At 39.2% G+C, this 12648-nt stretch overlaps 1 protein-coding gene across 1 annotated transcript; it reads left to right on the forward strand.

Moving 5' to 3' along the window:
- Positions 1 to 239: 239 nt before the first annotated feature.
- On the forward strand, positions 240 to 1336 carry LOC129240530 (uncharacterized). The gene is made up of 2 exons (XM_054876390.1): positions 240 to 1285; positions 1327 to 1336. The coding sequence occupies exons 1-2, from the start codon at positions 240 to 242 to the stop codon at positions 1334 to 1336; spliced, it is 1056 nt and encodes a 351-aa protein (XP_054732365.1).
- The last annotated feature ends 11312 nt before the right edge of the window (positions 1337 to 12648 follow it).

The raw sequence follows: 12648 nt of genomic DNA on the forward strand, positions 1-12648 counted from the left end.
AACACATTCCCAAGTCAAGGTGTACTTGGAATCGTGCCGAGGACTGAATGGTGCAGGGAATTAAAACATGTGCATCGCGAACGGAGTTTCCCTCTCGAATACCTGGCCGCCTTCGAGAGTAACTGTGGCCTTACCGCGGTAAGGGGCGCTGCCGCGGGGGACCCCATTACTTCCCCTAAATACTCGTGGGTTGTGGAGCTTGACGTAGTCAGGCGAAGCAACCGTAAGAACCAGATGATATGAACACACCAAAAAATAACGAACAAAACAAAAAATTTGTGCCGCGATGCGACACAATACCATCCTCCGAGGAGGATACCCTGCTGGCCTCTAGTCAAGATACGGCTGAGTCAGTAAAGAGTAAGGGAAGTACCAGCCATAGCACACCCTTACTAAGCAAGCAACAACAACAACAAAAAGATCTACCACAAACCTCGAAAAAGGTGGCGGACGGCACTCAGAGAGAGAGTCAGGCCGGTAGAAAACACAAATCCGAGGGTGCCCTCATGAAGTCTCGCTACACGAAGGCGAGGTTCATTCTAAGCAAGATTGCCAAAAATGAACTCGCTGGAGCGACTGACGAGCGCGACGCGGCCGACAAACTAAAATACCAGCAGGTGGTTAAGGAGTACGAAGACTTCTTATCCAACAAACCCAAGGAGGACAACAAAAAGAAAAGCGATGCGATGAAAAGGAACAGGTCACAGGACGTGATCAACCAGGCACCGAAGAGACCTAAGGTGTCTAACAGCATCGAAGAAACAAAACAACGACCGTTCAGTGAGGTGGTTAAGGATAACCTCCTATATGCACTGATCGACGAGACCACAAACAGCGGCAAAGTGGTCCTGCAGAAGTGGGGGCAAGTGGAGGCCAAGCTCGTGTTAGACAAGCACGTGGTTGGAGCACAGGGCGGAAACCTCCCTTCCTTCGATTCTGCAGGAGTACTTCGCGGCTGTAGAGTTATCAAGTGCGACGACGACTGGTCAAGGGTTGTCCTAGAAAGGTGTGTTGCTGAGATCAGCAGCACACTGGAAGGCTTAAAACTTAAGCTCATTCCGGCCAAGGACATCCCCTGCCCCCCTCGTGCTCGCATTTGGCTGCCGGTGATGGACTTGAGCGGTGCAGAAGTGCTGAAGTACCTGAAGTCACACAACCCTGCGGTGCCGATGGACGACTGGGCAATCGTGAAGGCAGAAAAACCGCAAAAGAGCAGCATGTCATTCGTTCTGCAGATTAACGATGAGTGCCTGCCTATTCTAAAACAACACGACAACAAAATGCGGTTTGGTCTAAGAAAGGCCAAACTAAAAATTTTCAAAGCAGACAGCAATGAAAATGAGGAAGACCCAGATGAGGCAGACAACAATATACAGCTAGAAAGACTAGAAAAGCTCGACCTAGCTGAAGACAACAACAAATCCGATGCCTAGAGCCATACAGGTGAATCTGCAGCACTCGAAATGTGCTACAGAGAACTTGGATGTCTTCCTCAGGGAAGGGGACATCGACATCGGTTTCATACAGGAGCCCTGGGTCAGAGACAACGAGATTAAGGGATTCCAAGACAACAAGAGCATCAACATATTCTACAACAAAGCAGACGGTAAGCCACGGTCATGCATAATCACTAAAAAACACTTAAAAGCTTTTCTGTGTTCTAATTTTAGTACTCCCGATTTTACGGTGGTGAAAGTGGAGCTACAGAAATCGGCGATATACCTGGCATCGGTGTATATGCCACATGAGAAACCGGCGCCGCCAGACGAAGTGGCTCGTTTCCTGTCAACACTGAACAGCACGGACAAACTACTGATGGGCTGCGACGCAAACGCAAGAAACGAGCTTTGGGGCAGTTCAGAGACGAATGAAAGAGGTGAGTCACTTTTCGAATTCCTATTAAACACCAACCTAGACATATGTAATGTAGGGACCACCCCAACCTTCACTTTTCCGAGCTCGGCAAATTTTCCAGGCTGGGAAGAGGTCTTAGACATTACCCTATGCACAAATAATAATTCACCAATAGTCACAAATTGGAGGGTATCCGACAAGAGATCCTTTTCAGACCACAACTGGATCCTCTTCGATATTAATCTTAAGCTTGAGGAACCCCTCCCATATAGAAATCCCAGAAGAACAAACTGGCATACATTCCGTAGAGTGACCCAGTCTAAACTTCAAAACTTAAATAGAACCATAACGTCAAGGGAAGACCTAGATGAGAAAGTAAGATCTTTCGAAACTTCCCTGACGAAAGGACTTGAAGCCTCATGTCCCGCCACATATGGCAAAACAACCTATCCTACCTGGTGGAATGAAGATCTAAGTAAACTCAGGAAAATGACAAGAGAAATCTTCAATATCTGCTACAAACACAAATACTTCAAACCTTACAAAGACTGCCTTAGGGAATACAAGAAAGCAATCAAAGAGGCTCGGACAGAGGCTTGGAGAGATTTTTGTAGTTCCATAGAATCGACCAAAGATACGGCCAGACTAGGCAAGCTTCTATCCAAGGAACACTCCTGCCCTTCCTTCTTGAAGAAAGACAACGGAGAATGGACAAAATCATCAGCCGACACACTAGAACATCTGGTAAATACACACTTCCCAGGCAACACAGAATATATTGAGAACAATACTGACAGTGTTCAAACACCCAAACTATCACCCAATTTAATCAACCACATCGTATCCCAAGACAGAATACTATGGGCGATAAAAAACTTTGAACCATATAAGGCAGCCGGTCCAGATGGGATATTCCCAGCCATGCTGTGGAACACTCGAGAAACGACGATTCCTTGGCTGGAGATCTTTTTCAGGAAAAGCCTTATGCTAGGGCACATACCAAAGAGCTGGAGGAGGGTAAAAGTGATATTTATCCCTAAAGCTGGTAGACGCGGTCATGATACAGCGAAAGATTTCAGACCCATCAGCCTATCCTCCTTCATCCTCAAAACTCTCGAGCGACTGTTGGATGTATATCTCAGGGAAAAGATTACAGACTCAACGATTTCACCATCTCAACATGCCTATCTCAAAGGAAAATCCACAGAGACAGCTCTTCACGAGGTTGTAAGTGCGATTGAGAGGAGCATAGAATACAAGCAATACTCACTAGTCGCTTTTCTCGACATAGAGGGGGCCTTCAACAATGTCACCACAAGATCCATAATTGAGGCTCTTAACATGTTAGGCATAGACACAGGTCTCAACGAATGGATAGAGAACATGCTCAAAACTAGAATAATCATCGGTGAGGTAGGCAGCAGCACGATAAAACGCTCTGTCAACAGGGGAACCCCTCAGGGAGGAGTCTTATCCCCTCTACTGTGGTTACTAGTCACCAACAACATCCTCACCAAATTTAACCAAAAGGGAATTAAAGTGGTGGCGTACGCGGACGACATAGTGCTTATGGTTTCAGGAATGTTTCCAACCACAATCAGTGAGATTATGGAAGGAGCTCTGGTTTTACTCAGCAATTGGGCCACGGACTGTGGTTTAAGCGTAAACCCGAAAAAAACTGAACTGATGCTATTCACCAAGAAAACCAAGGTGCCAAACTTTAATCTCCCAAAACTAAACGGCGTCAGCCTCACGCTAACCAAACAGGCCAAATACCTAGGGGTTATCCTGGACCCCAAACTCAGCTGGAAGTCCAACGTAGAATACAGGGTAAAGAAAGCGAACATAGCACTTTACACATGTAAGAGAATGTTGGGAAAAAAATGGGGTCTCCAACCAAAATTATCCAACTGGTCCTACACAGCCATTGTAAGGCCAATACTAACATATGCGGCACTAGTTTGGTGGCCTGCAACAGAAAGGAAATACAACAAAACTAAGCTGAACAAGATACAAAGAACAGCGTGTATCCTAACTACAGGAGCGCTTAGCACCAGTCCTACTGAAGCGCTCAATGTACTAACACATCTATTGCCATTAGATTTACACATTAAAGCAATAGCTACTTGCAGCGCGGTGAGACTTAGAGACATAGGAAGCTGGACAACAAGGCCGTATGGTCACAGCAAGATCCTCCTACAGGGACCCCCGCTGCTCAAAAACGGATCAGACTACACAGTCCCCGACCTAAACTTCAAGAAAGACTTATCTGTACGTTTTCCATCGAGAGCCGAATGGAGCAAAGGAGAGGTGATTGGAAGACACGATGTCGAAATCTATACAGATGGTTCTAAGATGAACTGTGGTGTGGGAGCTGGCTTCCATTCGGAGCCACTCAACCTATCCCAATCAATTCGTCTTCCTGATTATGCCACCGTGTTCCAGGCAGAACTTTTAGCGATCAGAGAAGCATGCAAATCCCTAGAACTCTACAAGGTAGTTGGTGCAAGAGTAGCTATCTTCTCAGACAGTCAAGCAGCTATTAAGGCCTTAGACTCCAACTACATTTCATCCAAATTGGTCCTACAGTGTAGAGAGGAGCTGAAACTGCTCAGCCATTGGCTCGAAATTACCCTGATATGGGTTCCCGGTCATAGGAACATACAAGGCAATGAGATAGCGGATGAGCTAGCAAGAAAGGGCTCAACACTAGACATAACAGAGGCGGTGGCAGTTTCCACCCCACTGAACACACTAAAAGCATCTATTGCTTCACACTATCATGCTTTAGCCGAAAGAAGATGGAAGCAAATACCTACATGTATTACAACAAAAAACACATGGCCGTCATATAAAATCCAAAGGACGAATGACCTGTTAGGATGCTCTCGGCCAAACATTTCACGGATCACTGCAACCCTTACAGGACATTGGAAAGTAGGGGATCATGCAGCTAGACTCAATCTACCCTTCAATCCTATCTGTAGAAGCTGTCAAGCGGAAGGGGCGAAGGAAAGTCTGTTCCACTATTTATGTGAATGTCCGGGACTAGCCAGGGCACGACTCCGATCCTTCGGTAAGCCTTTCCTACAGCAAATTGAGGAGATCTCAGTCATCGAGATAAAGGATTTGCTCCTATTCTTGGACCTCACTAAATGGATCTGACTTGGAAACAAAAAAAAAAAAAAAAAAAAAAAAAAAAAAAAAAAGAAATCATCATCATTTCACGAGATAGTGGTATTAAAACGGTGCTGGTCACTAATTAGGAGCATTTCAGCTAAGAAATGTTCAACCACCTCAACAACAACAACAACAACTCCTAGAAAAAATATGATCTTAGAGAAAAATGGGGGTTAGACCATTTGATATAGAAACGAATTTATATTATCAACGATAGAGGTATTGCTGAATTGAATGCATTCTCTTATTGGTAAAGCTTTATCGGTAAGTAAACAGTCCAGCATTCTAAGCGAAATATCTATTTTATTTGAAAAAAAATGCTTTAAAAACTACGCCATGCCTAGATAATAATGCCGGTTTAGCCACATAAATATTACACTCAAAGCTATATGATTACGTATGTAAGCTAAAATAGTTTTATTTTGAAATTAAATATGAAATAATCCAAATTAATAAAATAGCAAACAACACATATCAAATTTAAGTGTAAGTTTAACTAGCGGAAAATATTGACAGTGTACACCACAAGTTATAAAATCATCGTTTAATCGCCATCACTGTAAATATGTAAACAAAAAACAGCTGATGCATTCCATTGCAATATCTATATTCGCAAAAAGCTTTTAGAAGTGCAATCTTATAATTTAAAATTACTAAAATAATAATAAGCAATTCACCACTTATAATTAAGTTCACTTTCAAAAGTTTAAAAACGTGGTAAGAGTGATTATTTATGTGAAGAAATTATGGTTCTAAAAATATTTTAAGTGTGATTTATATATTTGGTGATACAAATAATCTATCGAATGACAAAAGGGGGATTTCAATGTTTTCGCGTGTTTCATGTGCGTTTTTCTAAAAGTTGGACTCTTATTGGTTATTTTCAGCAGTTTTTCAGTTCGGCTCAGGGACAATCGTTAGCTGTAGCAGGAGTCAATTTAACCAACTCATGTTTTACCCATGGCCAATTATATGTAACCTGCTCCAGAGTTGGCGCACCGAAAATCCTTTTTATTTATACTCAAAATAATATAACAAAAAATGTCGTATATCCGATAGTTTTAAATAATACCTAAACTGACTTAAAAAAGTTAAAGTTGTTTTATTTACATTGCATACTTTTTGATAGAAATATGGGGTGAAACCCACGGGTATAAGCTAGTATATCATATATCTTAGATACACTTTAGGCTATTTTTCTTGAGTTTTTCCTTGTGGTTGCTAATTTCTAGTGAGAAATAACACTGCCTACTTTTTGGCGCTTGTTTGTTGGTGCAAACTTGTAGGAAATATATTTTTGGTGACTACTTTTTGGTGTTATATTTCCTTGGTGCCTTCTGTATGGCGCGTTTTTGGTCCAAATTTTTTTGGCTTTTTTTTTGGTCCCTTCTTTTTGACTCTTATTTCCCTTTCCTGCCTAGTGCTTGTGCGTACTATAAAGTGCTATCCATTCCGGCGTTGGATTTATTGGTATTGCCTTGCGGTAATTTGTGCCGTTGCTACGGTCCTGGAATCGCTGCGTTTGTGTGGGTGATAAGCGCTCGGAGTAGTACGCGATGTTGCTACGGTTTGTGTCCGGCGTTTACGTAGACCGGTTTTCTCTGATTTTTTTGTAAATTTTGCCTATTTGTATTCTCTGCAAATGTTGTGAATTTATTTAGATATATATTCTTTCTCTCTCTTTCTCTCTCTTTCTCTCTCATTCTCTCTCGGGTCTCTCCCTCTTTCTTTGTCTGCCTTGAAAGTTCCATTTCTGTTATGTGTACTACGCTACACGCACTTTTTTATATTTTTTCACAAAATTGTGTACAACAAAAACCATATAACCTAATGTTTGAAATGTTGTACAAATTTAGAAAACCAATTTTTTTTAATGAAAAATTGTTCAATAAAATTTGAAACTTTTTAATCAGAATGTTTACTTTATGTTTTTTTTTTTCATTATCATGTACATATGTACATGCAAAAGGTGGCGCAAAATTAATCATCAATTTTGGTTTTCAATAATTTTCTACCTAAATAAAAAAAATGATTTTCAGAGATAATTTTTTTTTTTTGACTAGCGCCCCATTTCTTGGCTGTTTGTCTCCTACACAAGTGTCAAATATGATTGAAGTACGACACCGTTTGCAAAAATTACAAATTTTCCAATAGGTTGGTTAATTTTACGTCACTTTGTATTGGGTATTTTTTAAGAGTTTCAGGACTTAAAAAGATGTCACAGAAAGCATAAATATTGCTGGAATAAATTGTTCTTTATTATAATCCGGTAGATAATTCCATGTCATTAATTTTTTATTGGTTGGGCAACCTTACTGAACCGAAATGTCAACACAGTTGACCAGTCTCTGCTGTCCATGGTTATCGATATCGATGGCAGCCCAAAAACACCCTACATACACCTTAGGGCGGGTTGATTCAAAAATCGCTCGTTGCTCTGTGAAAATCGTATTCTAGGGATAAAAATAAGAAAGTTTGCCGAAGGAACCATACCTCTAAAACGAATTCTGATGTTCCCCAATTTGGGTCGAACTTTTGGGTAGGGGCAAATTTTGAAAAATCCCACTTTTAGAGTGCTCCAATCGAGTCCAAATGTATGACCAACCCCCACTAACTTTGGACGGCCGATCCACCCATGCCAGTGGCACACCCCCTGGAACTCCCCTGGGTGGTTCCCCATACAATCATTTCAAAATATCAAGTAATTTAAGTGAGTTATAGAAAAGAAACTAAAAAGTTCGACTCAAATTGGAGGACATCAGAATTCGTTTTAGAGGGATGGTTCCTTCGGCAAAAAATTTTTGTTTTTTGATCCCTAGAATATGATTTTCACAGAGCAATGGACGATTTTTTTGCCTCCCACAAATCGACCCGGCCTAATATACCTAGGCAATGTTATCTTTCACTTTTCTTCTCACCATATTCACAATATTTGTCATGTTAAATCTTTTTTCTTAATTAAAAAAAATATAGTTTTGTACGATAAGAAAACATGTAAATAAGAGTTTCTAACCAAGGCAGATACATTCAACTAGTCCACAAATTCAATGTTCATCTATATTTTTTGGCCTTTTGCTTCCTTATAGACGATCTTTTTATTATTACTTTAAAGCTAATTTCTAAAGCTGAAGAATTTTGACAAAGACATAAGTCATTTTAAGAGCATTGTTGATTATTGTATTGAAAAACACAAGCCAAGCCCTACACAATTTTTAAATTTAAATATGAATAAGCATCTCATTTTGAAAGTCCGCATGGAAAGACACAAAAGAAATCAAATCAACTGGTCTACTGATATCAGCTGGAATAGATTCGCCTTGTTTAAAACTTTGTTCGAAATTCGCAAAAACTCAACGAAGCATTTTGATCTGAGTTTCACGAAGCTTTATAGGTACGCAATTTTATAGCTAACGAATTTCAGTTTAAAAATATGTCAGTTGGAAGTCACTTGGAAATCGCTATCCATGTAAAAGATCTCCCAATGGCCTACAGGGCGTATACGTTCTCACTACCTATAAAATGTGTAAAGCGCACCAATGACCCAAATTGTGTGAACTTGTGTGTGCCTGAGTTACACATTTATGCAAATATTCATAATTTCATTTATTTTCTTTAGTGAAAGTTCGCTAAAATAATCAAACCCATTTGCTGACCATTAACTGCACAATTTCCCAGCTACACGTCAGCCCGTTGAGGGTGGCAGCGTCCGTGCGCGCTCATTAAAGCACTTCCAGCTCAACACCATTTTTTTACTGCCAAATGGCACAATTTGAAACGCCTCCAAATATTTCCTGGCGCTGGACGTCAAAGTTGTAAATGGGGCAAAAAGTCCACGCAAAGATCCCGGGGTAGTAGAGGAAAAAAGCTGAATTAACAGCAAAAACTTGCCATTTATTTAACCATTAAAAGTGTTTAAAGTTAAATGGCAACTCAAATTAAAAAAAAAAAAAATTCTAAAAAAAGTATACAAAAACTATAAAATTGCACTCGTCTTTTAAATGCCACCACCCACCTCGCATCTCTCTTTAGCTCGCACCAAGCACTTGCCAAACGCTTGTTGGCACGAGGCGTGCTGCTGGATTCTTCTATTTCGGCGTACATTAAATTAGCTGAAGCTGTGACGTCAGCAGCAGTAACAACGCAAACACAAGCCAAGCATCCTCGGAAGTGTGGGCGGTAGGTCGAGGCACACAGCAGTGAAAGCACACACCGCTTACGGTTTTACGGTTTATATTTCAACCGCGGCTTGAATACATATTTGCCAAGTGTGCCATAACAACTGCACCAAAAATAGCCAGCGTTGAAAAGACAAGCAGAGAGCAAGTGGAAACTCACACGAGTGAATATGTATGTGTGTATGTAACCGCTGACTGCGAACTGCAAAAATTGCTTGAATACAAGGTGGGGCAAAATAAATCAACGCTTTTTGTTTGACTATTTTTTTACTAAATAAAAAAAAATATTTTGGATGATGGAAATCTTTAGTTTGCCTTCACTGTGTATGTATACCTACTGCAAGTATTAGATATGATTGACGTACAACACCATTTATAAAAATTATAGATCTTATCGCGTGATTAATTTTGCGCCACCTTGTAAAGGGTGATCAGTTTCAGCATTTTAAATTGAAATAAAACAATGAAAATTCAAATTAACTGGGCCATCCTTATTATTTTTGTATAGAATCATTCACGAAATTTATCTTTTAAAGATAATCCCTTTCAAATGTTTGTCGTGGTTCGATCACCCGTAAACATACATTTTGAATGACTCACTGGCGGACTTCGGTCGGTATCTCGTGAATGACTTTGGTAGTGGTAGCTCCCAATGCCTCAATCGAAGCTGGTTCATCCACAAAGCATTTAGACTTTACATACCCACACAAATAAAAGTTCAAAGGTGTGATATCACGCGATCTTGGTGATCAATCCACTGGTCTGACATTTGGCAGAGAAAAACAGTGCAAAATATATGAGCACTAAGAGTACACAAATTTTGCGGAAGCAGATTGACTTCAATGTGTATCAATACGCCAAGATATTTATACTCATTAACGGTCTCCATATTTTCATCACCAAACTTCCAACTGTATGGGGCAGGAATTCTGGTGAACTCCCATACATTTAGACAAATTAAGTTTAGGGTTCTATTCAGAACTATAATCTCATATTGCACTGACCATATCCTGAAGGCCGATCAGAGACTCGCACTAAGTCGTCGTTGTACCATATATTAAAGCTTAATGCAACGATTAGCCACATTTCTTCAACCCGCTTGAAATTTGTTTCAGTACAAGGAAAACAAAATCGGGCTTAACAGGCAACCTTGTCTAACTCTTTGTTTTCCAAAAGGTGAGGGGAAGAGTTCTTCTTGCAACCATATTTGGTTTGTTGTATCTTTGTACAGATGTTTTAAAATCTCGATTTTATGGCTCGAAAGGCCATAAGATGCAAATTTATAAAAAGCATAGCTCGCGAGATAGTCAACCAGAAGTCAACAAAATATGCAAAAATTTTCTTCTTAGCCTTAAGGGGTTAAGGGTAGTCAGAGGCCCGAAAAAATGATGATTTTCAATAATTTTGTTTTGCTAGTCAAATACTTTATTTTACAAAAATGAAAACATAGCATTGATGCATCATGTTTCAACTTGACTTCACTTGACTAACAAAAAACAATTAATAATTGTAAAAGTTATCGCTGTTTGTGTGGAGCCCGTTTCTCCAGAAGTCTCTTGCGGTGATCATCACAAGTCCTTGGAGATTCATCTAAAATCAGTCGGACAACAGAAATTAGTTTTATTAATAGATAATCTTGTGCCTGATTGCAGCTTTTTCTTCAAAATTAACAATATGGCGGCCTTAGGAAATACATATTTTTCCGATTTTCAAGAAAAAAACCGACAATTAATTGTTAAGGGGGTCTTCTGGTCTCCAGCGAAAAAAAAAATCGATTTTTTTTTTTGCATAATTTTGTTGTATGTGTTTGCGAGAATACGCCACAGAAAGGATTTTTTGAAAATCGCATTTTTTCACATTTTTCTGGGCACCGAAGTGTACCCTCCTCCGGCCGTTTTTATCATAAACTTTATCTTTAAACGCGTTTCCCCGAAAATCGTGTTTTTTAAGCATTTTGGTCACACTTTTCATAGTAGTTATACTCCGATTTCAATGGTCTTAAAAGGTTCGGAAAACTTACCGCTAAGTTTCCCCGTGTACGATTTTTGAAATTTTTTTTCATTCCATTTTTATAACCTTTTAAAGTTCAAAAAATGAGCAAAAAAAATTTTTTTTTGCAAATTGTTGCATAACTTTTGAAAAAAATTAAAAAAAAAAATCTGTCACGGGAAAACTTAACCAGGGCAACTCTGAAGACAACGCATATCTAATTTTTGCTTTCTGATTACCCAGGTGGAAAAACCGTGACCAAAATGGAGACCTGTTTCGTTTGGAGGTGGACGTCTTCAGCGCCATTTCAAGGTCGCGGGTGTTAATTTTTTTCAAAGTCAAAACCATTTTTTAAAAGCCAAGACATGTACCTTTAAAATAAAAAAAAATTTTTTTTAAATATTCACAGGATTTGTCACAATCAATCCCCAAAAAAACCCTTCATTTCAGGGCCTCGAGACCAGAAGACCCCCTTAAAAAAAATCGAAATTTTTGAAAACAAAAAAACGAAGAATTTCAGGCACGAGTTTTTCATGTTTTTCAAAAGCAGTATAAACTTTATTAAAATCTCCCAGCGGTTCAAAAAACAGTTCAAAAAACATAGTTTTGAGAAAAACGCATTTAAAGTTTGGCGAACGCTCCGGAGCGCCCGAGCGCCCTTTGCTAATTGTTGAATAACTCGAAAAGTATTTGTCGGATTCATTTCAAATTTTCACACAACATTTTTAAAATTTCAAAAAAAAAAAAAAACAAATTAATTATTGTTAAAGTTGTCGCTACAGATTAATCTAAAATCAATCAATCAATCAAGTTCAAGCACTCAGTCAGTAGACCATTGTATTACACCCGGATATATTGTATATCAGTAGAAAGTATATTTTTAAGATACTGTACTTAAAGAAAATGAAAAAACAAATCAAATTTTTTGAAAATTCTAACTCTCCATAACCCCTTAAGACTTAGATGCAGAATGCAATTTTTCAAATCACACTTAACAAAAATACTTTTATTGCGTACTCATGATAATATTTTTATTTTTTTATTCCCCTTTGTAATCTCAAACTAGTTGATTTGCTTCATACTTGGACTAGTATTTGTTTTATCTATTTTGAAGTAGTATGAAACTGTTAAGTATTTCCGATCGAAATCTGACGATTGCCATCTCGCAGGATATCGCCATTTAAAAAATACCAGTACAGGAAAAGGACAGTCGCCTGACTGCTTGGGTCTCACACTAGTAAACTATTCACTTGACTGCAGGGTAGTTAAGCAGTCGTGAATACAAGCGCAAGCAGGATATATGAATGCAGCATTATAATGTGTTTCTGTGTATATGCGTGTATGTGCGCTAGATCGCCAACGCTGCCTCAGCAAATTTCTCACGCTATTATTTGCTCACACACTCGTATGTGCTTGTGTGAGCACATATTTATATGTATATTATGTATGT

This window comes from Anastrepha obliqua, chromosome 3 (assembly GCF_027943255.1).
Source record: "Anastrepha obliqua isolate idAnaObli1 chromosome 3, idAnaObli1_1.0, whole genome shotgun sequence".
In the NCBI taxonomy this organism is placed as follows: Eukaryota; Metazoa; Arthropoda; class Insecta; order Diptera; family Tephritidae; genus Anastrepha; species Anastrepha obliqua.